General features: G+C 41.6%; 1 protein-coding gene across 1 annotated transcript; it reads left to right on the top strand.

The window, feature by feature from the left end:
• Positions 1–57: 57 nt before the first annotated feature.
• Positions 58–25,215, top strand: NUFIP1 (nuclear FMR1 interacting protein 1). The gene is made up of 10 exons (XM_087757182.1): positions 58–598; positions 875–957; positions 2,116–2,220; positions 2,865–2,927; positions 3,280–3,356; positions 10,929–11,021; positions 14,978–15,240; positions 19,359–19,487; positions 21,240–21,472; positions 24,829–25,215. The coding sequence occupies exons 1-10, from the start codon at positions 190–192 to the stop codon at positions 25,165–25,167; spliced, it is 1,794 nt and encodes a 597-aa protein (XP_087613308.1). The 5' UTR covers positions 58–189; the 3' UTR covers positions 25,168–25,215.
• Positions 25,216–27,126: the final 1,911 nt, after the last annotated feature.

The raw sequence follows: 27,126 nt of genomic DNA, 5'->3' as shown, positions 1-27,126 counted from the left end.
CCCCCGCTCCTCCGCCACCGCGCTTCCGGCGCAGCCGGGTGGCGTAATCACCGCACTACCCAGGCGAGCGGCGTAGCCCTGGAAGTGACGTGTTTTGTAGCGGCCGCCGGTGTGGCCCCACGTGGTGGTGGTGGCGGCGGCGGTGGAAGCGCTTCGCGGAGCGGGGGCTGCGGCCGCGTCGCGCCTGACATGAACCCCTTCGCCTGGTACCCGCCGCCCCCGCCGGGGCTGCCGCCGCCCGGGCTCCCCCCGCCCTTCTTCTGCCCGCCGCCCCCCTGGGAGCCCGGCTTCTGGGCTCCCCCCGGGCCCTACCCGCCGCCCGGGCGCTACCCTCCTCCCGACGGCTACCCGCCGCCCGGCAGCTACCCGCCCGCCGACGGCTACCCGCAGCCCGAGAGCTTCCCGCCACCCGCCGAGAGCTACTCGCAGCCCGATGGCTACCCGCCCGCCGAGAGCTGCCCGCCGCCCGCCGACGGCTGCCCGCCGCCCGCCGACGGCTACCCGCCCGCTGAGAACTACCTGCCGCCCGACAGCTACGCCCCGCCCGCCGCCTGGTACCCGCTGGCCTGCGGGGAGCAGCCGCAGGGCCCTCACGCTGGTGAGGGGCGCGGGGGAGGTCATCTCTCTCTCGGGCCCACGGACTCCTTTCCATCCCTCACTGGCGGGGACCCTGGGGCTGTCCTAACCCTTGGGGGGGGGGGGGGGGCAGAGGATGCCTCTCCCTCCAAGCATGTGCCCCGCTGACTCTGCTGGTCGTGCAGCCATGGCTCGTCTTTCCCCCAGGCCCTTCCCTGCCACAGCAGGCCCACCGAGGTACCAGGGGCTGTGTTTTACCAGCTGTATGTATAACTAGCTCTTTTTTTTTTTTTTAAAGGTGGAAATTTATCCCAGAAACGGCAAGATGAGCAAGTGCCTGGGTTTAGTAAACGTTTTCCAGAAGAAAATAACAAGCCAAAGGTATGGACTGGGGTCCCCAGCACAAGAAAGACATGGGCCTGTTGGGGTGGGTCCAGAGGAGGGACACAAACAGTCAGAGGGCTGGAACGCCTCTGCTATGAAGAAAGGCTGAGAGAGTTGGGGTTGCTCAGCATGGAGAAGAGAAGGCTCCGGGGAGACCTTATTGCAGCTTTTCAGTACTTAAATGGGGCTTCTAAGAAAGATGGGGAACAGGGTTTTTAGTAGGGCCTGTAGCAATAGGACAAGGGCCAACGGTTTTAAACAGTTGAAAGAGGGTAGGTTTAGACTGGGCATAAGGAAGAAATGTTTTCTGCTGAGGGTGTTGAGACTGTCACAGGCTGCCCGGAGAAGTTGTGCATGCCCCACCATTGGAAGTGTTCAAGGTCAGGTCAAATGGAGCTTTGAGCAACCTGATTTAGTGACAGATGTCCCTGCCCATGGCAGGGGGGATGGACTGGATGATCTTTGAAGGTCCCTTCTGACCCAAACCATTCTGTGATTCTGTGTCAGTGACAGTCACGTGGAATTTGCCCCTAGAGACCCTGTATTCTTGTCTAATGTGCCTGCCCTTACAAGAGAGCAAATGTATTGACAATCAGTCTGCAAATCTTGAGCCATTGAAAGAAAGATACATTTCAGCCAAATTCTAACACAGGTTTGCTTTAGAAAAGCCCTTACCATGGTGATGCCTGAGTGCCTGAGTTACATTATCACTCTGTTGTATTATCAGGCCCAGACAGCCAGATCACCCTGATGCGTGTAGTGGGAGAAGGAAGGATCTCTCCTGCTCTCTGAGCTCTTATGTGCCATGTGAGAACAGGCATTATCTGACTTGATAGGGAAGAGACTCAGGGCTGTAACCTAGCTCTCCTCCCAGCCCTCAATAAACCTGTGCCAGCCTGGTATGTTTGCAGAAGTGATAATTGATGGAAAGGTGGTAGGGGAAAGAGCTGAGTGCAGGGTGCTTTGTTTGGAAGATGAGTGATTTGACCTTCACTTTCATGTTATGTTAGCTTTTCTTTGAAACTTTTGAAACATGTTCTAATTGATGGCTTTATTAACAAAAATGCTCATGAAAGTGTTTCACAATTAAAAATAGGAATACCTTGTAATCTTATAACTGCAGTCTTGAGGAGATTTCTTCTTTTTTTTTTGCAGACCAAAAAGAAAAAAGAGCCAGTTTTCTCTCATTATTGTGATACCTGTGACCGTGGCTATAAAAACCAGGAGAAATATGATGAACATATTTCACAACATAAACAGGTTGATGAGTTTGGCTTGTTTTATTTGCACTTTGATTTTTAACTTTGTGCATGATAAGTAGTTAGCTGTAGTCACTCTTTGAATGGAAGACTTAGCAAAGAGATTCCAGAGCCACAAAAACTGTTAGTAGGTTTTTTTTTTCTGAATGCTGTGTGTAGGGGAGCTCTCGGTTGTATTTTTGGCTTTATTGCTGAAGTCATTTTAATATATTTCTTGTGAAGTATTGGTAAGTCTCCCCACTGGCAGGAATTAATTCATTGACATCGGTATAACATGTAAAATGTTTTGTGTGACAGGGCTTTATGTAGAAAACATATTTTAAACATCCACTCCTTTATTGCAAAGGAGTATCAAAATTTGAAATTGGAGAGTCTTGCAAGTCTTAGGTTAACTTCATGTTATCTCCAGTTATCAGATAGGTTGGCTTCACTGGTTACTCTAAAATCAGATGAAATTTAGAAGTACATTATCTCTTCTTACTGTTTTTACAATCATATTTGTTTTGAAATTGAGTAGCTTAAAAGTTCTGTATAACTAACTGCACAGGCATCTTGCACTGAGTTTGTTTGAAGTGTACTCGAATGCTTGTTTATAATTTGTTTGTGTAACTTGGTGTGTCTTAAGTTCACCCCCTTATCTTGCAGTGCACAGAACAAGGATGCAATTTCAGCGCACATGAGAAGATAGTTCAGATACACTGGAAGAACGTAGGTATCCCCCTGGGCCCAAAATATGAGTCTGTGCAATCTTTACTGTAGTCCCTTTTCTCATTCTTCAGAGGCTTGCTTTCAGTCTTCTGGAAGGAAAATGTATCACCTCTGAGTAGAATCTGTTGTGAGACAATGTTGTGGATCAAAATATGTTGAATGCTATGTTGGTTTTTTTTTTTTTATTAATGAGATTCATTTTGTTATCGCTGTGTGCAGTCTCACCATTTTTGGAGACGAAAACAGTGTGATACTACTATAGCCGGCAGAATGACGCTCTTTTTTCTTTTTTTTTTTTCTTGTGGGTTTTTTCCTTCCCCTTTTAAACACCTATGAAACATTTTTTCCTTAGGCACATGCACCTGGTGCTAAAAGAATAAAATTGGATAGTCCAGAAGAGATCGCTAGATGGAGAGAAGAAAGAAAAAAGTGAGTAAGACTTGTGACCTATGAATTTCTTTTACTGTATTTTCCCTGTGTGATCATTAGATGACACCTGAAAGGCAGTAGTAGCATGTGCTTGCTGCTGCTGTTCCTTTGGCTCTGCAAAACTCCTGTGGTAGTGGTCTGTGTCAGAATGCCTCAGCCAGGAGGGTGTGAGCTGCAGAGACTATTTGGATGATCATAACAGAAGGCAAGAAATCAACTGAGAAGGAGGTAGCTTTCCCAGATGTTTGATTTGGTACCCGAGGTTAGGTGAACGACTTGTTCCTTTTAGCCTGATGGCTGAGATATTTTAGGTCAGAAATGTGTGCGTTTGCTTGGTGGTTTTTTAATAGCTAAGAAATCTGGAACTCTTATACCGACTATAATTGTAATATATCCCGCTGTGTGCACATTTCCACAGCTTAACTTGTCCCAGTAGACCCCAACAGGGAGTTCTCCTAATTTTTAAGACCTTTCTGCATTGCTTGACACTTTTCTACTGAAAGAGAACAGAATTCAGGAATGGTGCTGTCTCAAGCAGTCTTAACTCACATTGTACCTGGAGGATGTGGTAAAGTTCACATGTAAGCAGTATTTCTCATTCTGTGATGTGAGGTGGTACAACTTCTTTCTGTTTACCAGGACTGAAGTGTTTAAAAATTCACACCAGACTTCTGTAGATCTTACCCCACTGATGTTTGGGGTTTTTTTTCCCTGAAGTTGAACAGATTAAAATCTACCTTTTTCCAGCAGGTGAAAGATGCTGTAGGCTTTCCTCACTTCTGTTCCAGACTTGGAATATAGTCTTGCAAGTGATCACTACACGGGTTTTGTTTCCGTGAGCGAGAGTCATATATGCAGAGTGGGAAGCGATACAAATTTAATTTCAAGGTCACTGGTGATGAGCTTGGGCAGTGTACTAGTCACCTGTTTTTTTTAAATGAAAATAAACCCAGTTGTCTGATGCAGTCTTGCTGATGAATCCAGCCTGTATTTCTGTCAGAAAGCAATGTTAATGCATTCTTGTTTTGAACCTGACTTCCCTTAGTAAGTTTTTACACAATCACTTTGTAAAAAAGGAAAAATGAGTGGAATGTATGGTAGCAGATTTTTTTTTTTTATTGCCTCCCATCACTTTTTGCTGTATTGAGAAGAAAAATTTCTCCCTGTGTAATGGGAAGGAGCAAATCTCTGCAAGTTTAACATTCCTTTGGACGTGGTTTCAGCTTTTTCTGCAAATTTCAGAATTGCAAAGGAAAGTCTTTCACTGTGTCAGCACGTCATAGCAGTCAGCTGTTGCACCTGCTGTCATTTTTTACAAATGAAGATAATCTGTAGGTCCTGCTGTGTGGGGGTTTTGTTTTTGTTTTTTTAAAAACAGATTTTTTTGGTTTTGCCTTTTTTTTTTTTTAACCCAAAAGTAGTTTGTTTTTTTGCTGTAGTTAAGTAGACAAAAATTGCTTGTGATCTGTTCAAGTACAAGTTTGGTGTTAGATTAGTTTTCGTTCCAAGGTTTCATTTTATTCAAAAGATACTTGAGGGTTTGGGTTTTTTACTTGCTTTCGCTCTACATATTGCTGTCTTCCTCCCCCCAAGAGTGAAACTTACAAGTCTTTATTACTTGTAATACAAAGTGTTTGAACAGAGTGAGCAAAAACCAAAACATCCTTTAGATTTGTCTGTCTTGTGGCCCACACTTAATTTTCTAACAGTAGCTCCAAGGAAAGATACCAATAGTTATATGCAGACACTTTGCTATTCATTTGGAACTTTGCATACACTTTTCTATTTTGGGAGGTGTTTGGAAGAGTTCCTGTGTAGTGGCTGATGCTGAGGTTTAAGTGTTGAAAATGATGTTTGAGGTCTGTTATGTCAGTACGTGCTCTACTGTATACTAGAACATTAGGGAAGCAAGAAATGAATGTACAATCACGTTTAGGTGCTGTTTGCTCGGGGAGTGGGCGCTGTGAGTCAAAGCAATGTTTATCTACAGTTAATTGTAAGGATGATACTCTGCCTGAGATAATTTTTGTTAAGTTTCTAGAGAATCTCATGGCACATACTGGTGGGTTTTTACAGATGAATATAATTTGGCTGTGGTACAACATTGTTGAAAGCCTTTGTTCACTGTGGCATGGTAAAATAAATGGAAATAAGGTCTTGTAGTCATGACCACCAACCAAAAAAGGCAATATGAGATTAGGACCTTCGAAGCCAAGGCCACTAGATGGAGTACTGCTGTAGCTTATTTTGGTACTTCAGTCCTTGTGTGGGCATCTTGTTTAGCTACAATGAATGGGTGTAGAATGACTACCTGCGTGGCTTTTGTTACTGTTTGTACAACAAGGAAGCTGTACAAACATCCTTCTTTTTTTTTTTTTTTTTTAATTTGAAAAAGGGGGGGGGGAAGGAAGAGAGAAACCCAGCTGAAACTTTTGTGAAGCATTAATTGGGTCTCTAGGAAAGCATCAGTTTAATACTGAAGGTCTGTCTGACTCACAGTAAACATTGCATTGTACAGAAAAAAAGGACATCAGAGGGAGTCTGAGCTATTAGGCAGTTGTGGTTTATGGTGACAGGAAAAAGCATTTTTCTTTCTAGAAGCTCCAGTCAGAGCTAAGAATGGATCTTTTCAGGTCATTAGTAGTTTGTTTCTAATTAGGTTGCAATGATTTAATGTGTGTGTTTCCATGCTGCATCCCTAACATTCCTGTCTTGTTTGTTCTTTCAGCTGTTATAAATAATTACTTACAGAGTTGGGATTTTTCTTCTTAATTAGCTGCTGTGTTGCTCAGTTGTGTATCCTGCTAAAATCTATTAGAAAGAGTCTGTATTTAAAGTGCAGCCTTACTCACATAGAGGGAAGAGAAGGGGGAGAGCTGGTAAGGAGCAAGTATCTCTGGATGAAGTATGCTGGGTCAGAATGCTGTTTTCCTGTCTCGGATTTTGTACAATGCCCTGTTCATCACTGCAGCCTTCATATCTCTGCTTACCCAAAAGACTCTTTAATGGTTTGTGGCCTGCTGAACCTGCCAAGCCAGGCAATCTGAAGTTAAGTGGACAATGATAGATGTGAAGTTCAGCAGGATCTCAGGGTTTCCCTGTGTTTTGCAGACAGATGATCGTGAAGTCTGACACCAACTTTGGTGATTACAATTACTTTTTTTGTTTTGATTTGTTCTGTCCCTTCCAAGTGTTGACAAATGTGCTGTTTTCAGCATATTTTTTTCTTAAACACAAGTTTAAAGGGAATTATCTACAGTGCATTTCCTTAATGTGTCAGAATGAAGTATTGCTGTCTTCCCTTCTTTCCAAGTGAGACCTGGGTCCTGCTAGCCTATCTGTTTCTAACCAACTCTTCTTGAGCAAAGGTTATTAGAAGGAATGTAGCAAGGTTGCTCTGGTGTTAAAGTGAATCGTTAAACTTACTTTTGCTTAGGTCCTAATATAACATTGGAGGATTTTCGTGATCTTGTGTGTTGGTTGTAAATTCTCCCTCTCCTCCCCCTCTTTCTTTAATCTGTTGGGTTTTTTTGGTTTGGTTAGGGATTGACTGCTGTATTTCCTTGCAATACATCTCGTAGGCTGAGCATGTGCTTAATGAATGAAGGCCAGTACCATCAACCACACCACTTTTAATTATTTTGTGGTTCTCTAGTTGAATAATGATAATCCTAGAGTAGCTTGGAATCCTCCCTGGTGTTGCATTCATAGAATCATTAAGGTTGGAAAAGACCCTTAAGATCGAGTCCAACCGTTAACCTGTCACTGCCAAGTCCACCACTAAACTATGTCCTCGAGCACCCTGTCTACCCTTCTTTTAAATACCTCCAGGGATGGAGACTCAACCACTTCCCTGGGAAAGTGGAGTGGTAATAAGGAAAAAAATTCCTTAGCACCTGGTAAAAGTAGAGAAGACGAAGCAAAGTAGAAGGAATGTGTTGGGAGATCAAGCTAAATATAGATACAATAAAGTTTACTCTGAATTGCAGGGATAGATTAGCAATAAAACTGCCTCAGCTAACATATGGTAAAATCACACTAGAGATGCAATGCTTGATAAAATGCCTAGGAGTCTTAAACCAAGATTTTATCAGCTCTCTGTTGGGCCGTCTTTGTTCCTTTTGGCCTATCCATGTCCCCTTTGCTGTTGGTTGTGCTTATGCAATCAAGACCAGCTCAAGAAATTATTGAGGCAATTTGATCACAGTGCTGTTCCTATAAAGAAGATAAACTTGTATAGCTCTGGACTCAGAAATTCATTGTGTAAACTGCTGTAGAAACAGGTCTATTTTCTGTTAGACATTGGCAAAGCTCTGTTTTTCCACTGCTTGCTAAGAGCTAGTTTACTCTGATGTTTATGTGAGCAAGATAGAGTACGCTGGCTTATAAAACATGTATGACTTCAGCTAGTGCACTCATTTATTGAAAAAAAAAAATAATTGCTCACTAAGGCACGCATGTTAGTGATTATGCTCAATGTCACCATTCCCTGTCTCTGGAAGCTTAGGGTATCCTTTACCTGCACGTCATTTTGTGGGTGTATATGTAATATATTCATCTTAGCCTGAAAACCAGTTTTCTGGTGTTATGCTGACAATTTATGCTGAAAAACTTCCAGTTTGGATTATAGAAATGTCTTTGGTTGGAAACTGCAGCTGCTATGAAATGGGGCTGCCTTCTCAGGCACTGCTGGCTCCTTCGTGAAATCTACTGTGCCAGGCCATCATGTCCTGGTTTAACTCCCTCTTTTACAAGAAATTGCTTAGGTTTGTAAAGCCTTTGTGGTGACTGATGAAGCTGTCTGTGGTCAAGCTGTGGACAAGTTGTTTACAGGACCTAGGTGCTAGGCTACTTCTGCTTCAGTGGTGTTTGTAGGTAATGTTTTAAGAACCTTTTTTCACTGGGGGAGGAGGGCATGCCTTCTGAGAAGGATTCAAACCCAAGTCAGCTCATCCGATTTTAACACATGGCCTTTTATGTGGAAAGATTCAGTATAGGCTCTTCCTTCTGCATTGTTGCACCTCTGTTCAGGAGCAGTCTTCCTAAATTAAACATTCCTGAATAAGAATTCTCTGTATCAAAAAAGAAAAAATTCCTCTCTTTTTTATTTTTTGACCTCTCTTGAGTACTTTGTGGCTGTCCTTAGATAGTGAAGTTTGCAAAGTCTGCCATAAAGTTGTACCTCAAGACCATAATGTTTCCATGGTAGGCATCTGCCTCCCCTGAGGGTCCCATTGAATTTTGCTGCTTCCATGGGTAGATCTAGCTGATGTTAGGAGGTGCACAGACCTGTTTGTGCTGGGGCTGTGGTACCTGATGAGTTGTGGAGTTGCACTGGGGCTGGTGCATTGGGGTGGGTGGGTGACTTTGGTCCACGCCTCTTTGGTCCACTTGCTCCTTGCAGGGAGAACTGGGGTTGGCTTGGCCCACTCCCACCAGGACCCACTGGTGGGCTTAGCCCAGCCTCGTCGTCGCACAGCAGGGCACCTGGGGAGGAGTGAACCTGGTCTGCCTTGTACTGAGGCTGGTGACCTGCAGCCTCGAACGTCTAGACCTTACTGCCCACCAAGTCCTTAGATGGAAGAATAAACTAACAGATGCTCATTTGCTCATTGTGAATGAAATGAAACGCTCTGTGCATGTGTGCTGTCAAAATAGGTACCTTTTCTGCACAAGGTAAAGGCAGTGAGTAAAATGCTATTTAACATTTGAGGAGAGGTGGGGAAAATAAACACAGCCCCTACAGGTGCCTTCAGATGTGCTTTTGCAGGCATACTCAGACTTACAACTTGAACTCTCTTTAGCTGTTAGTTACTGCCTGTGTCAATTGGAAGGGTGGTTTAGGAGAAATCTGTCTGTCTTTGCACTGAAGCGAACTGAAAGCGTTCGTGGAGTCCATTATGGTGGCTCGGTAGAAGGAGTGGTAACTCATAGGAATGAAAGTGGGAGGCAGCCACGTCTCAAATCATGTTGTGAGAGCGTGTCTGAATATGTCCTTAATCTGCATAACTACAAGAGCACTTTGAAGACTCCTTTGCTCCAGGATTAAGGGTCTTCCCTTGTGTCTTCTAAAAGAAAAAAATAATAAGACAAGCTCAGGGCTCTTTTGAGCATAACTATTTATTTTATAGCTCTCTCCCCTCCTGTGAGCCTTACTCATGTGAAGGAAAGCACCTTATCCTAAAACTGTGGAGGGGTGCCAAGCGCAGGGGTCTTTGTCAATGTGAAGCTCTTGAGATTAAATAATTCATTGCATGCTTGCTGTGTGCTGGGAGTGTTATAACATGGATGAACAAGTGTAGCTAACAGGGAAGAGTGGAGATAAAACATCACATCCCTATGCTTGCTTGACCTGTATGGTGGATTTCTGGGAGAAATCTGATGAAAATAGATGTTGACAGCTCATGTTCAAATCCTCTTAAAGGAGACAAGTTCTGTAACGTGTTTACGTGTGTGTCTCGTAGGAAATGCTTCTCATCTTTTTCCCTTGGTGTGTGGTTGAAGCTGTCTTGCATCAGTGTGAGGCTTAACATTCGTGTTATAAAACAGGGAAGATGTGTGTGATAAGATTAAATATTTAAAGAAAGATACATGTCCTTTTTGATAGCTATATATAGTGAGTAACTGTTCTAAGTTTCTTGTTACTCCATTTTAATAGACTTATTAAATATTTATACTTTGTGTTTCTGTCCAGAAGCCGGTGGGGGTGCGGTGCGTGCGTGTTTCCCATTTACCACCTTTATCTCAAAGCACTGGGATTTAGCTAACTAATGTTTACAGAGCAACCGGCATAGCCATTTTCGGGCTTTGACGGTAATTTGCAGCAGGCCTTGCATGTTAGAACCAGCGTGGCGTTCGTCCGCAGGGAGGGATGGGGAGGGAGGAGGAGAATGGAAGAGAGGGATGGTTTGGGAGATGGTTATAACAGTAGATTTGTTTTGATCTGCATGACTTAGCAATTTTTCTTGGAAGCTGGAAGGAAAAATGGGCAGTAATTTTGGTGAAGCAGAGGTCACTGCAAGCACAATACTGAATATTGCTCAAGAGGAAACTTCTGTGCTTTTTCTTAACTAATACATTAAATCAATCTTGTGCACCTAGAAGCTGTTCTTATAACTTTTTTTTTTTTTGATATTACAAGAACTCAGTAGTTGGTTTGCTAAAGGCATGTTGTACCTTTTAAGATCCTTCAAATATTCCAATTGAAGTGCCATAAAAATAAAATTGCAGGACTAAATCATGCTGTTATGTGTAGGGACAGGCAGAGGGTCCATAAGCGTGACTGAGCTGTTTGTCTGTAGCTTGTTTGATGGTTTGGTGAATCTAATCATGCCAATTTGGTAATTTTTTTTTTTTTTTAATCTGAGTATATAAGCATAAATGCACTCAGGTTTCTTGCCTTTTTAAGAAGGAAACAGTCTATAAAAACTTCCATGAAACGTTTAAAAAATCTATTATGTTTTTAAAAATCTATTATATTTATAGAGAATGCTGGTTTGGTAAAGGGTGAATTGACAAAGTACAGTGAATCATTTAAGAGCCAGTGAATTTTTTTTTTTTTTTTCCTTCTAGGAATTTTCCTACGTTGGCAAACATTGAAAAGAAGAAGACGATGCAGATGCACAAGGAAGAAAGGGGAGAAGTGCTGACTACCCAACAGTTTGGGTAAGCATTTTGAAAGAAGCTTGTTACTTTCCTCCTAATGAGTTCCAAAGTACGGTCCCTTACTGTGGTCTCCTAGCACTTAACTGCCTCTACTGTACACATGATCTAGCTGCCCTTTAACAGAGGACAGGTCATTTGACAAACTGCAGACATAACGTTCCTTTGTTTACAGTGCTTCATAGTCCACTTCAGTTAAATTAAACAATAATTGTATTAGAAATCTGATGTTCGTGCTGAATTCTGCACTCCGGCATGTTTGAGAAAACCATATTCTAGTGGCCATTCATTAGATCAGCGTAACCTTGGTCTCTGAAGAAGAAACAATGGGGATGGAAGTCACGCAACATAATGAACCCACATGGTCTAATCCTTTAATGCCTGAAAATGGCCAAGAGAGATTTTATGAGTGGATTTGTCTTCTTACTCTCTTCTTTCAGATGATAAATCAATACTCAGGTGAAGAGGGGAGGAAGATTTAGCTTTATTTTCATAGCTTAAGTAGTGCTACTTCTTTCTTCTACTCTCCATCATCTTTATCTGCTACCTTTGTTCTGGGCCTAATACTTAATCCAGTTGGATTTTTAGCTGTTCTCTCCCTTATATTGTGAATTACTTTCCAGTACGATGTGTGTTCTTTTCTCTTCCTCACAGTGTCAGTGTTCTGGGGAACCAGATAACTTCATTAGCTCTACTTTAGGGCCTGTGAGAAGACTTTTAAAAAATGTTATAATGATCCATGCCCCCAGAATATCACTTGTTTGAATGAAAATGAGTGAGCTGGAAGGCAGGAGCAGACCCACTTCTAAGAGACTTTTGCTAAATCCCACTTGCTGCTGCATGGAAGTGAAGCTGGAGCTTGTCTGCCTTTTTTTTTTTTTTTTTTTTAAATAGGGAATTACATGAAACAAAACAAAATTTGCACCATGGTAAAGTGGTTGAACTAGTGCAGAATAGGGTTCATCCTTGGCTAGTGTGGTTTGTTAAATGGCGATAAAGCAAATTACCTTGGTGCAGCATGTGCTTCAGAAGACCCAACACTTACCCACCCCCTCCAGCCAGTTGCCTTTTGTGACTTTGGAAGGAAGGGTGTATAAAAGACTAAAGTAGAAACTTCCATCAAAAGATCAAAAGATGTAAAGTTGCAGAAGTGCTTGGGACACAAAGAATCAAACCCTAGGCATTGAGACTAAAGCCGCAAACATATGGAATTATGTTTGGAGGTTCTTATGAGCAAAGATGAGTTTTGCTTGTCACAGTGACAAACTGTTTGGTGTCTGCAGGTTTATTCGGTAACTGTTGCGGCTGTGAGTTGTGTGCATTATGTAGTCTTAAATGTCCATCAGCATTCCATACTTACCTATTACATGTGTTTGTAACTTCATATCTGGAAAATTGTTTGGGAAAAACAAAGCCCTCAAAACTAGAGATTGTCTGCTGTTTGATTTCACTTAGTGACCTTTAACTCTTGCGGATTTTAGAAATCCATTCTTTTTTTTCCCCTCCCTTCCCTGAACTGCCATCTCTATAGACTTGATGAACCATCCAAAAAGCTGTCATTTCTGCTTTGTATATCAACAGTAAAGATTCTGGAATTGGTGCTTATCTGGCAAATTTACTGATGCATGAGGCAAAAATAGAATACAGCTTGTTCTCTGCAAGCTGTACTATTAAAGCAAATAGCTAAGTAAGATTTAGAAGGGATTAGATACTTAACACTTCTACGGTGCTTTCCATTTGTGGTTCTCTGAAGTGCTTTACAACTGCTAATTCTTAGCATCCCTGCATGTGAGATTAGAGATGCTGAAGGACCCCTTTGGCAGTCTGTGTGGTGTCTTGCAACAGCTGATTAATAGCGCATGGCTCTTTATCCCCTCTGAATGGGAAGTAAAGAGGACATCTTTCACGAGGGGAAGGCAGAAGGCAGATGCCAGGCTGACGTTTGTTGGGATGTGTTTGTGACCTTGGGGTTTCTTTCTGGGTGTTTGAAGCCCCAGGGAAATCGGAATGTTGTTTTTTAACCCTTGGTCAAGGACATCGCCTCTAATTGAGCCTATATTTGCTCAATATCTTTTAGGTTATACAACAACATCCTGAATTTAGAGCCTGGTTGTTCAAATTCAGAAATGCGGTTCTCTGTCTAGATGGAGTTGAATTATGGGAGCTAATATTAGCTTCCTTTTGTGGATGAGACTGATGCGCAGGAAGGTGGCGGCTTACCTCTTGTGCCACAGGAGTGCTATGGTGGATGACACTATCAGGGCTGAGCAATCAGTGTTAGATACTGTCATGAAATAACTGGAGAATTAAATGAGATATGTTTTGTTGCGATATAAAGCCATTTTGAATGCTATGGCGGGCCCTGTTCTTTCAAGAAGGACTTAATTAGGCTGGAAAGGTATGGAAGAGAGGAATGTTGGTAATGGGAACATTTCTGTACAAGCAAAGAAGTGGGTGGCTTGGAAGGGCTGTATGATGGAGATCTAGAAAAATTCCATAGGTGGGAAGAGTTGAATAGAATGCTCTTATACACCGTTTCTTGTAACTCGAGAAGGATGGGGGTACCAAATGACCATTTTGGGCATCAGAACGAAGACAAACCAAAAGGAATCCTTTTTCACAAAATATTAAGACCTGCTGCAAGATTTCAGAGATGCCAGACATTCACACAGCATCCCACAGCATGAGATGCAAAACCATCAGTGTGTTGGGAGCATCTCGAGTCAGAGAGGGTCTCTAAGTGGTACACTGCTGAAAAGTAGGTGAGGAGAAAGGTGACCATTCGCTCTGCTTTTATGCTCTTTTTTCTTTCCTCGCATGTTCCACTGGCTGATTATCAGTGACAAGGTACCAGGTTAGAAATACACCTGTGAGAATCTGCTTGCAGATGCATGGCTCTAGACCCAGGAAGAAGTTTCAGGAAGAAGCTCTTGCCCAAGTGTGGTATTCTACGGTTGACTGGGGGTAACAGGACCTCTGCCATTCTGTAGGTGAGGCTGAGGGAGAGAGTACGGAGCAAAATGAACCATGGGGCTCATTCAAGACCATAGATCTTGTATGTCTTTTGTTGTTGTAGTGTGCTGATGATTAGTTGCAGTCTTGTTTTGTTGAATTAGGTTTCTGTTGCTTGGAAATAAGTATTTTCAGGAAGCTTATGTTGTCACTTCTATATTTGCTTTTCTGTCTGGGTCACACCTATTCTTGTATCTGTAAACTTTGATGAGAGTTTGTTAGGCTCTCCAGGTACCTTCCTATAAACATGTTTTGTGTTTATAGGATAACCTGGAAGATTAGTGGAACCAGCATGCTGTGCTCTTTCCGTAATTTAGGACTTGTTTTGGGTTTTTTAAAATCCATTGTCCTGATAGAAGTTTCTTTTCTTCCTTTTCCATCCAAGTGAAAAAGATGAATGTCGTGTTAGTTGGAGGCAGGAGCAGGCAGTTATTACTGCAACTGATGGTGTTGGATGGCTGAACGGTTTTAGTGCAGCAAGATCCTTCTCTGAGCTGTAACTGGAAAAAGGAGACTTGAGCAGTGGAAGTATGCTTATAGCAGCTGATGCCTTTTTAATTCCACGTTCCCCCTCTTTTTTAATTATTTCATTGATGAAGTGAAGGGAATATTTGTTGGCTTTGTAATGTGAAATGAAAACACTATGTCCTCATACTGCAGATGATCAAGAAACTTGCTAGCCCTCGTACTCTTTGCCTTGTCAAAAGATAAAACTCATGAACTTCAAACTCTTCATTGAGGTTCCAGCTTTGTCACATTCCCCTGCCAATGAGATGAGCTGTGACTACCTGTCTGGTCTGTCATCACATGTTAGCTGAGCTGGAGTAAGTCCTGGCATCATGCTGTGTGGCTGAATCTTAAATGTGGGCCTGAGCCGTTTGGTTATGTCAATTGATTTTATTCTCATAGCTTGTCATTTGTATGAGTTCTGTGTTTCTATTCTCCAGCAAAATGAAGGGGATGTGGAAACCTCCAGAAAATGAAGAGAGGTTTGGGCAGCAAGGAAGACAAAAGAGAAGACAAAGGCGCCCGTTCTGGAAGAAATTTAGGAAAAATAGTGGTGATTATAATGTACATAGAACTCAAAATGAAGCTAATGGACCAGAAAACAGCATGTGTGAAAAGGAACATGAAAAACAGCGTGCTTTGTCGGCTCAGCCATATGTGAAGGACACAGACCCTCTTGGTCTTCTGGCAAACAGTGACGTTGGTAAGATGAAGGAACTTGGAGAATTTTTATTTTAAGTAGTACTGCTGAAAAGATTACTGAACTTTTGTGTAACTAGCAGCTTCTGGGGAGAGCTGGGGATTTAGAAAAACATGTAAACTCTGTCCGTGATTGAAAGAGGGCTAACTGGGCATGTTTAAAATGGGATAAATCCCTCTTAGTAGAAGGTTGATGCATTGATGCAAGGCTTTACCGTATGCTTGGAGAAGGATAGCGGGGAGCTTGTTGTCATACTTGTCTTCTCATTGTTACTAACAAAAAAAACCAGCCCAGGATTGCTGTATTGTGGCTATAATAGGGCCAACAGAGTCATAAACATGAAGGTATTCCCACATCCCTGCACCTAAAACTTGCACTTAGAACTTCCTTTTTAAATGGAAGTTTCCGTAGAGAGATATACTGATTCAGGACATGGTCTTCTAAGAAAATTTCCAGTGTGATTATTGTGAAACATGGGTTAATGGTTTATCTAAAGGAAATGGGGTAAATCTTGTATTTGGGGGAGCTTCTGCCCTAGTAGGCTTGGCCTGTTATGGAGGAAACTGTCTCAGTAGTCTACAAGTGTGAGATGCGTGCGTGTGTGTCTGACTGAATTCATGTCCACGTGCTGGTAGGAGGACCTAAAACAGTAGACTTGGCCAAGATATGGTTTGGAAAGAAGATGAAATACAAAGTCATTGAAGATGAAGAAAAATTCTGATTTGGAAAGGCTGAAACAAGAATGTTTAAGATGCTACCAGCATTAAGCACTTCTACATAAGTTTGCTTGCAAGCCAAGCTGTTTGTATTATAAACACACAGGGAAAATCTAGCAGACTAGTTTTATGTCTTTCTGATTTTTCTGTGAGAATTAGGAAGCGTTAAATTTTATTCTGTATGATCAAAAAATGCTTAATCTGAAGAGGAGAAGATGTTGGTAGACAGGATGTAGGAGTGTCTTGGATTTGAAAAATATCCATGCTGGATACTTATTTGGTTTAGGTTTGTATGTTTTAAAATACATTACTTGCTTTAAATCAATATTTAGCTAGCCAACTGAAGAGGGTTTCTGGGATCTTAATGGAGCACCTCAATTCTATCTTTGTTTTAACCAGTACTTTACCATAATAATCTTATTTTACTATTATCTCCTGATTAGGAAATGGTTTTTTGTCCAAAACACTTGGCTGGGAAAGGCAGCAAAGAGAAAGTGGTTTGAGCCATAGGGAAGTGGTGCTGTAGTAACTTTAGGAAGGAGAGGAAAAGAAATAGCATCTGAGTTGTTTGAAGTTTAGATGCCGAAATTTTTGCTTGCTAGTCAGGGTTTTGGAAGTGCTGCCAAAAAGTTTGTGTGCAATATTACACGTTCTGCCAGACATACTGTACAATAGCCTAAAGGACATGCATCAACATAGGTTGCTAAACCAACGTGTAAAATAAGAAAATCTTTATAAAGCCAGAAGAAGAATAAAATACTTTGACAATCAAATTATTTTTTAAAGACTATTAAATATCCCTTTGTGGTTTTGAAATAACAGTATTTAGAATGTGAAAACAAATGGATTTCCTTGTATGAGTTAAGTGAATTACTTAAAATGTCAGCATTTTTCTTTTAATTCTAGTTTTTGCTATATTATCTAATTTACTCTTGATACTCTCCATATGTGTCTGTTTTCTGCAGTATTGCTGCTTAGTTTTTTTGGTGAGCATGTCTTGTTTCCACATGCCGGCAGCAATATAAACTCTCCAGATATAACTATTTATAATATATTCAGCAGTGATGCAGTACTCTTAGAATATGGCATGTAAGCTGACTTATACGCTGGATATTTTTAGCAACAAGGCTAGAATGCATCCCCTGGAAAGATGTCTGATGCTGAGTTTTTCCTCTTGAAAACATAATCTTCAATTAGTGGGAACAAGAAGTCAGCATCCCTATGCAATTTGTTTATTCCACTAATCTCTGCGTGTTGGGAAATTTAAGTATGCTTAAATATAACTGTATTTCCCTGCAGCATCTGTGTTTTACTTAATGATAAAAAGTCTAATTATACCAAAGTACAGCTAGTAACTTCTGTTATAATAGGTAGAAAAGGAATGTGGTACTTGCTTATTACACATTATTAAAGCCAGTTGCAGTTTTTTATACTTTTGAGAAATATAGTCATAACAAATAATAACAAACACAGTATAACTGAGTAGAATTTAAAAAAAAAAAATAACCATACAACTGAAGTCCATGATTTTGCTGTATAGGTACGTTTTGTTGGAGAATTTAAACCTTTCTAAGAGCAGCAGCCCTTTCTCTAGAGGGAATGTATTTTTTTATTGCATAATGCATTCACTTAAGTTCTGTTTAGTGGCTAGTTGCTTCAAAGCTAAGAAATTGAATGGGAGATGAGAAAACAGAATTTTCCTCTTGATTTATAGGCAGAAACAAGGTAAGATGATGAGCCTGTCAGGTGTAAAATTTTGAGGGGGGGATCTACTGACCAGAAACAGTCAGTTGTATTCCATTCTGCGTAATGCTTCCTCCAAACGTGCTACTCTCAAAGAGAAAATGTATTCCAGTAAATGTGTTTTCCTAATTTGCTAAAAAGCAAATTAAAAGTAATTCTCTAAAATTTAAAGAAAATTAAAAGAAAAGGCACACAACCCCAGTATGCGCTCAACATTTTGGATGAGAGAGAAAAAAGCAGCAATGAATCAAAATAACTTGGAGTAAATGCTATTTTTATAATTGCTTAAGTATATGCAGATGTTATGTATTCTCCATTAGAAAAATGCACCGCATTCCAGTGTAATTGCAAATTGGCATGATTACTAAACCAGTGAGACTCAACCTTTCTCAAAAAGAGCTCAAAGTAAAAAGAGGCAGGGAGGTAGTTTAGATAAATACCTGCATATTTTATCTAAAAGTTGCTTTACCGAACGTCATGAGCTCCAATGAATCAAATTGCCAATTGTTAATGATATATTAGAAGAGAACAGAGAAACATTTGTGATTTCAAAATAAAGATCTCTAAAGTGTTTATTTCAGTAAAATCTTCTTAAGTGTGAGGCAGCCTTCCTGTAGGGCAGGCTTAGACAGACAGGGGATGGGGGAAGGCACAACTCTTTTTCTTTGTGAAAATAAGATTGCAACCAGTCTTTTTCTAGAAGTCTCAACAGGCCACTAGTTTCTCAAAATGTTTCTAGGAGTGGGGGGTGTGTGTGTCTGTGTGTGTATACACATATGTATGCAGGTGTATGACTGAAAAGCATTTCCTAGTTTTCCTGCTAACTCTAGCACTGTTCACCTGAGAGCCTTTCCAAGATTTTGATGCATATAGATCCTTTGTTTCAAACTGAAGCCATCACAATTATGCATGTTTATTTTTAGGAATCTTTCTGGTAGGGCTATGTTTTCCTACTATCCTCAATTTCAGCATTTTTGGTTTGCTTGCCTCCTGTCTCCCCAGTGTTGTCTTTTGGGGCAGTTTGAGACTGTAGTATCTCACTTACTCATGCGTGTCCATAATGCTCTGTGGGGATTTAAGCATCAAATAGTCTGATGAAGTACTACTGAAAACTGATTATCTAATTTGTAGCCTTGGTTTTCAGTGTCCCTTAGGAACTTTTGTTACTATCCAAAAATGTCTTTGCTCTTAAATTCTTGCTTTGAATGAGTCTAATTTTCTTTTTTTTTCTTTTTTTTTTTTTCTTTTCCCCCCTCCCCTGACTGGCTTTTGATTCCTTTTCCCCCGCCTCTGCAGGACTAAATCCAGCAAGACTTCAAAACACATGAAATTTTCTCTCTCTCTTTACCTACACTTGATAATAAAACCTATAATTACATTTGGTATGTGAAGAAAGAACCAGAAAGCCCAAGCTATTGTTCAGGAAACTTTTTTTGCTTCTGTAGCTTTGCTGGCAGGACTGTAAACGAGTGGTGAGACGACTTTGCCACCAAATGTCTGTAGAGCATAGGCAAGTGTGGGTTTTTTTAATCAGTCCACGGTGTTGAGCAATGGTGCTCGACATCAGTCTTGCATAGTGGTGAGATGGGGCAAGCAGCAAGGCTGGCTGTTGGCACGCAGGAGCATTGGGAAAAATCCCTCTTGACTTTTCTCTCCCTGCAGAATCCGATAAGGATGAAGCAGCAGCTGAAGACAGGAGGCTGGGATTGACTGTTGTTCCCAAGCAGGTCACCTCCGCCTTGAGTTCCTTGTCGGCCAACTATGGCAGCGCGTCCGACAGCGAGCCCGAAGGTGCGTAGGAGTGTGTCTTCTGCCCTTCTCCTCTCCCCTCCTCCCCTACGTCACTGTGCTGGTGTGGACCGCAAGCAATGATAAGATCTGATCAGAAATGACCCTTCTTTGGGAAGGGTGGGGGCTTCATGTCTTCTGTATTTGGTCCTTTGCCATCTCCCATCCAATTGTTCAGGTCCCATTTATTTATAAATGCAGTGTTTATGAGTGCAGTAGCCCAGTGGTAGCTCTTTATGGCTGCATCCCCAGCTGATGAAAGCTGCAGATTATCAGTGCTAGACAGAACCTACATAGTTCTTACAGAATAAACTTTTAAGAGAAATCAAAGGTGTTGCAGAATAAAATACAACATGTAAGCTGGGACATATTTAGCAAAGATGTAAATGTAATGCCAGTTAAGTGGCTGTATCTCCAAAACACTTGGTTATGGAAATGCCTTTTGATTTCTGGCCTGTCTACCACTGCTGTAATTCAGAGCTGTCTTGTACCTGTTGATTTTTAGGATTATACAAGTAAAGAGAGGAGCTTGTAAAAGGTTTTGCACAGGGATGTTTTTGCGGTCTATGTACAGATCCTTTCTAGTTTGCTTTCAGTGACAGTGCATGCTAGTACTGGTGTAAGCCATGCATAAGGACAGGCTGGGAGGAGTAAAAGGATATGCCATTATTCTGCTCCTCTTGTTTCCCCGTCCCTCCTTCCTCCCAGTTTTGAGCACTAACTGGGGTTACTGGGTGAGCCATTACTTGTTCCTGGTATGGTGATAGCTGCCAGTCTCGGAGGGGCACCCAGACAGAACCCAGCATTTGTGCAGACAGCCGGTGCACGGAGATGGCCTTGTCCGCTTGGCCTGTGCTGCATCTAATGCTCCCTCTGCCCCCAGCCCTATAGCATACTTTAGAAAGCCTCAAACAGAGTTTCCTGAAAAATTGAGTGGGTTTTGTCCCCGCTCTTCGCTTGCCTTTTCTCAGCAGCATGTCCTGGGTTGAAGGAGGGGCATAAAATGTCTTCAGTTAGGGTGTGTGTCATTGAATTTCCCAAGCCTTTTTCCTCCTAGTTGGGGAAAAAAAAGCAGCCTGTCTTCAGTCTCGCTTCAAATCATGTTTGAATAGTGCCAGAAGGGGGCTGTTCTGCTCACCCTGTGAACTCATTTCCATGTTCTTAAGGGCTTTTTCCATAGAAGACTTCTGGGTGTTGCATTAAGACTTGAACTTGCATTTTGTGCTTCTTTGAGCGTATGCATTGGTGTACGATAGAGAACTGCTGCTGCTCCTTGGTTTTGCAGATAGTCACTATGCCTTACTCACCCTAGATGGCCTGCCCAAAGTTACAGAGAGCATCTAGCAGGCAGGGAATTGAACTTGGGCATCCTTTGCTCTAACTATATAGTGATTGTCTCAGCAGCCAAATTTGCAGCAAGCTATATTGTGAAGTTGAAGCAATACACTTTCTAAGTGATAACAAGACAGAGGTTTGAAAATCTCGTTCAACTCTTACTACTTCTATTTTTCTTTTTCTATTGCAGAATTTTAATATCTTGTTTTCCTTTCTGTGAATGTGCAGAATTTATTCTTTGTATTTTAAAAGAAACCTCAAACCCAACCCAAACCCTCCCTTCCTCCAAGTAAACCTTGAACATCTTCACATCAGGTTATGTGAGCAAGAATAGTACTAATGAACTGACAGTGCATGGGGATATAAGCATGTTAAAGGGGCTTTTAAGTTTGAGATGAAAGTGTGTTCTTTTTCTTTAAGAAATCCCTGTCAAGACTGCAACAAAAGCTGAGAAAAACCAGGCTGTGCTCAGAAATACGCCTCAAACTACTTGTGTTCCTTGGAGTCGAAACCCGAATCAAAAACGTCCGGAATATGCAGGCACGACATTAAGAAGCTCGAATTCAAATGCACGTCCCCCCAGAGGGCCTGATAAGTGGGACAAGAAAACATTACCTCTCCTTCCGAAGCGCCGTCCAACTCTGCTGGAAATGGTAACAGTCTTAGTGCTAAAATAATGCCTCCTGTACGAGACAAGCACTATTAGTGAGCAGTTCTTCTCTTCCCTGTGGGAAGTCAGAGCAGTCTGTTAGCAAAGGTCCTGTCTTAAAATAGCAAAGTGAGCATTTCACTCGGAGAAAGTGTAGATGCTTAAATAGACAAACACCCTGGTAATGGGCATTCATTCAGGTAAGGACTGACTTTGGTGAGCAAGAGATGACAACTTAATCACGTGCCTAAAATGAGCTGCACAAAGGACAAAACCTTTATTCTTCCCTCTCCCCTCCCTGTGGCAGTATCCAATAGGTTTTGTTTGTATGTGATCCCATCAGCCTTATTCTGATCTTGCTCTCTTTGCCTCTGGCTTTGCTATTCAGCTGCCTTCCCCTGATCAAGGAGCGCACAATTTTTTCAGATGCAGTCAAAGAGATCTTGTTGATATGGGTTTTAGTGACTGTAGACTGGTGTTGAGCTGCAACCTGCACGTGCATGGGTTTCTCCTCTGTAAGCATGTGTAGGCCAATCTGAGGAGGTGACAGCACTGGTCCCTTGAAGAGCAGGTTGGTGTCTCAGGAGGGTAAAAAGGTTTGTAGGGGTGAGTCCAAGGTGTTATGATTCTGTTCTCAGTAACAGTGCGAAGCATCCTATTTGGAAGCTTGGTGGCTTTCTTTAGTGTAAAGAAAACTTTGAAGCTTTTATTGCATTTAGTGCTCAAAAGTAGTATCAGATAGGTAGACTACCCTTGTGATTCTGTAAATAGTCAGCACAAAGCTCTCCCATCAAAGGAAAACTTGCTGTGGGCAGAGCACAGGAGAAAGCAGGGTGCTACTGACATAAGGGCTCTGAAACAGCACAGGATGTTTAGGCAAGAGATACCTGATAAACCACATCCCAAGCTGCAGATGTGGGAGAAATCCCTTGATAGTCCTTTTAGCACGTACTACTATTGCTGCCAAGAATTAAAACTCCTAGTGACTGAAAGGGAAGTGTTTGCCCTTTGTGTAGCGCCCTAAGCATGCAGTTGTCTTTATCTCTTGCTCTTCAAAGTTGTTGGTGATCAAAGCAGTGAGGACTCTGGAAAAAAAGTCATATGAAGTCCCACATGCTGAGAGAAGCTGGCAGAACATTGGAAGCCTGAAGTGTAGCTTGCCAGTATAGTCGATTTTTAAAATTGCATTTTGATGGGATTTTTTTGCCTTTCAATATTGCTCAAAACTACTGTTAAAGGATGTGTCCTGTGGCTGTGAATCACAGAGGAGTGCCTGAGATTCGCAGGTCGGCTTCCGCTCTCAGAAATGGCCAGTGTGTAAAAACCTTGAGGAAGCAAAGTTGAAATTTTAGTGAGTCACTGCTGAGAATATATCCAAAAAGTAAGGAAATGGGGTTGCTAAGAAAAGGATGTTGTATCAGTGAAATGATACTTTACAAAAAATAAAAGGGGAGGTAGGAGAATAGCTGCAGATGTCTATTGGCACTCATTCGGCAGTGAGCTTCGGCACTACTAAAACATGTTTATTGTGGCCGTGCAAACAGTAATGTGTGTTTAGCCATTCTGTATGTTGACAAAATAAAAAACTGATGTAGCATCACTCCACTGATACCCATCCCTGTATTAAAAAATATAATACAAAGATACAGACTTTGATAGGGTGGTCGTGCCTCCCATCTGTGCCTTTATTTGGCCATTTGGGAATTCAGCAGTTTCTCCCAGTCCGGCAAAGAAAACATCATGATGCTGTCCCTTCTCTGCCCTAATGTGCATGTCTTAGTTCAGATGGGAGGTTTCTGAGGCCCATTTTAGGTGTTAGTTGCTTGTAACACCTCTTAGTAAACAGTCGAAACAGAAATATGCACACTTTAAAGTGGCTGATTAAACCACTGCTGAAACTTAACTTATAAAAACAACAACAACAACAAAGCTTCTCTGTGACATTACAAGCCAAATTTAGCTAGGATGTGTAGTACAGATGCCACTTACTTTAAACCTGTTGTTTGTTCAGAGTACTAGTTTGGCTGACACCCACAATGACAAAAGATCCTTCAGCCTTCTGGCTCTTTTTTCTTTTTTGTTTTTTTTTTTTTTTTTTTGTTTTTTTTAACACCAAAATGAACTTTACTGAGGTTAAGGGAGATGAGGGAGGCCTCTAGCACTTCAATTAAGCTATTAGACTTAGGTCGGTGGATTATAGCCCAAGCCAGTTATTGCTATTTAAATCCATAGTCTGGTACCTGATGAAACATGCCCTTTCCTTGTATTTATAAGTATCTTTTACTCGTTGGGGTTTTCTAATTAAAAATGCATGGGATATTAAATTACAGATACAGTATAACCTGGAGAATTGTAAAAGATGCTAACAGATGTGCTCTCCTGATGTACTGGAATATGTGGCCCGGAATGCGTTCTTTGTTTCGGGTGCTATAGTCCATGGTATGAGAACATCGTCAGCTGGGTCTACAGTCAGATAATTGGGGGGGAAATTCCTGGTGTTTAGGTATATTCCATGACATTACCACCTGAGCAAAGTGAGACTGACAGCTTAATCCAAAAGATACCATCAGATTTGTCACTTGTTCTACCTGCCTTAGTGTATTAATGGTGCTAAATGAGTGGTGCTTAAACCTGTGCACTTTGGGCACGTGTATTTTTTCATCCATTTCAGTGGTACAGTCATGTGCCAGTACCATAGTGAATCGTGGCCATTATGAGCCTCTGTCCTTGTAAAAGTGGTGTTTGACCATCAACCTGCGCTGCTGTAGCAGCTTGCTGCTGCCCAAAAGGGTAGCTCCCTCCCTGCCACCTCCTCTCCGGATGCCTGGTCCCACCTCTTCTTCTCTGCTATGCTGGACCTTTTGCTCACCCTGTGCAGCTTTTGACACACATACCCCCCCCAAAAAACCAACCAAACAACAACAACAAAAAAACCCAAACCAGAACACCCCAGTACTTGCTGCTAATTGCCAGGTTTGTTTTCTCCTGGCTGGTGAGTTGAACTGATCAGTAAGAGGTCTGGTCAGGGCGAGCTGGCATGAGGGAGGAGGGGACAGCAAGCCCTTAGATCTCCCAGCCCAGCAAGCTGTGCGGTGGTGCTGTCAAACACACTTGCTGGCTCTGCCAGAGCCCCAGGCAGTCGGTGGGAAAGCACCTGATGTGGGAATACGTGGCTTTCCTGTGCTGTCTCGCATAAGGCAGAGCCACTGCTCTGTGTGCCCAGGACTTGTGTGAGAGAGCCAGCTATTTAAATTCAGAGATGTTCAAAATCACTGAGTAGAGCTATACATCTTGCTAAGCTTGTATCAGCTACAGAGCAATAGAGGGAAGTGTGCATCATCTTCTCTTCTTTCTTTCCAGTTACTGGCCCAGGACATCCGACATGAAAGGAATGTGATTTTGCAGTGTGTTCGATACCTCATCCGAAATAACATGTTTGGACTTCATTTTAAAACAGAACCACAAGCTGAAACAGAGACTAAACAGTCCTCTACAACTACAGCAGAGTCTTTGACAGACACACTCGATGAATCTAATTGTTCTTGTAGCTCTGACCTTCAGTTAGCAGGAGGAGGAGAAGATGCATTATTAATAGCCCAGGGTGAGAAAGCACCCGTGGATCAGACTTCAGAGGTGGCTCACTTGGCGGATGAGGACACGTGGGAAACCCCGTCAATCCAATGTGAAGAAGCACTGTAGAAAATGCTATTGTGGACAATAAAGCAAAGGCTCACCTTTTCTACCTGACTGATGCTTTTTTGAAAGACATCAGTATAACAAAATAATCATTAAATACATACTGAAAGCTGTTAAAACCACTTTTCTGATCTGTTCTGCCCAAAGTGGCCATTTCCTTGTGAAAACAGCATCCACGTTGAGTAATTGCTTTTTCCCATGGCAGAAAGGCAGCAGTGGCACAGAGTATGACCTTTCCTACAGTAGGTGTGGATCCCCACTTTTGAGATCCAGAGCTCTGAATGTTATACCTCATTACGAAACGTGGGTCAGTCCATCACCAGAGCCAAGTAGTGTTGTGGTAGGATGGATCTTCCTCATGTGAAATCATGGTCTGGCGTGTCTGGGAGTATCTGAGTGTCCAGAAGTATTTCAGTGGACTTTTGAAATGGTAATTCAGTGCATATTTTTTTCCCCAGTTGTTATTTTATATAGTATACCCAATATAAATGTAACATATCCAGTATAAAATGAAGAAATTAAATGGAAGATATAACTGACCTGGCTCTAAAAGTACTGCTTGCAGCAGGATTCTCCTCTTCTCTGAACGAATTTGTTAATTCAGCAGAGAAATGGAAATGAGGGTGCAGACTGAAGCAAGAAGCCTTTTAAAAAAAATAAATAAAGATAGATACAATAACTGTGAACTGCTTGCATCAGTGCTAGGTTGCTTGTTGACGTCAGGTACCCGATATTAAGCCTTAGGCCTTAACTGCTGTTACAGTCATTGTCTGAGAAATCTAACTCTTGAAGCAAACTCTTTGACAATATTCTTAATACTGAGTTTAGAAAGCTTACCAAGAGTTATTGGTTTGTCTCTTTTTTAATATGCACTGGGAATTTATTAGTTGGCCTTCTAGAAGAAAGTCTTTCTTGGTACATTGTTATGATGCTCCTACAGCATCCAGTGATTTTTTTTTTTTTTTTTCCCCATAGATTTGTGTGTCCCCATCCATAGTGGTGTGAGCACTAAAAAAGCATCAGCCAAGGTTTAGAAACAAGTTTAGTCATTTGATTGCATTGTGCATTTGTTTGTCAGAATCCTTCTTGTCAAGGGCAGGTGTTAGTTTGCCACATTGACACTGAAAAGATGCCATGAAAAGAATCTATTATCAAAAGCTCCACTTCAGAATATTTCTTTGCTCTTCGTCTTTTAGTCATGGCTAAATGTTGGAGTTAAATCTCGGGGACTGATTTTATTTTTTTTGTTATTTGGTAGAAGTCTAGTCTTCCATTCCCGTTCCACCATCTAAAATACGGAGAGTCACATGGGGTTTTTTTGTTGCCTAATAACTGTATTTTCTTTCCTCTAGTTCCTTAACTTGTGCCATACATCTCATTTGTGTGCATAGAAAACAAGAAATAGTTGAAAGTTCTGTCCCAGTGCTCTGCCATTTATAGCTACGATTGCATATTGTGTTTGTAATGCACTGTCTAAATTTATGGAATTATATAAATATCAACACCCTTGTAAAAGTTGTGTATCTCAAGAATATATGTGCAGAATAGCAGCAGTGATCATAAACATTTATATTTCCAAGGCAGATGATTCATTCTTCCCATGATGGTCCCACGAGCCATCTCAGTCTCACTGGCTTGCTTATGGCTCTTAAGAGTTTTACTGCAATGAAAATACCAGCAAAATATTCTAAGCCATGGAGATCTGGCACTTGGGCAGAACCTGATTTCAGAGCGGAGTGGTACCAGTGCTGTTGAAAGCATGGGTAACAGCTGCAGGAAAAGAAATGGATGTCTTAGGATTGCTACTAAATTGCACTTTAATCAGCCCTTAACATGCTTCTGTCCCTGTCGAGTTGATGGCAGAGCTTTCTTTGACTGTACACTCTGATGTTGTGTTTAAAACAAAACAAAAAAACCTTTAATCTGAATTCTTTATACTGTCATTATGGACTTAAGAATATT

Source organism: Nipponia nippon, unplaced genomic scaffold (genome assembly GCF_047370975.1).
Source record: "Nipponia nippon isolate SJK-2023a ecotype South Korea unplaced genomic scaffold, ASM4737097v1 scaffold_2, whole genome shotgun sequence".
Classification (NCBI taxonomy): Eukaryota; Metazoa; Chordata; class Aves; order Pelecaniformes; family Threskiornithidae; genus Nipponia; species Nipponia nippon.
This window is presented reverse-complemented; position numbering and strand designations above follow the sequence as displayed.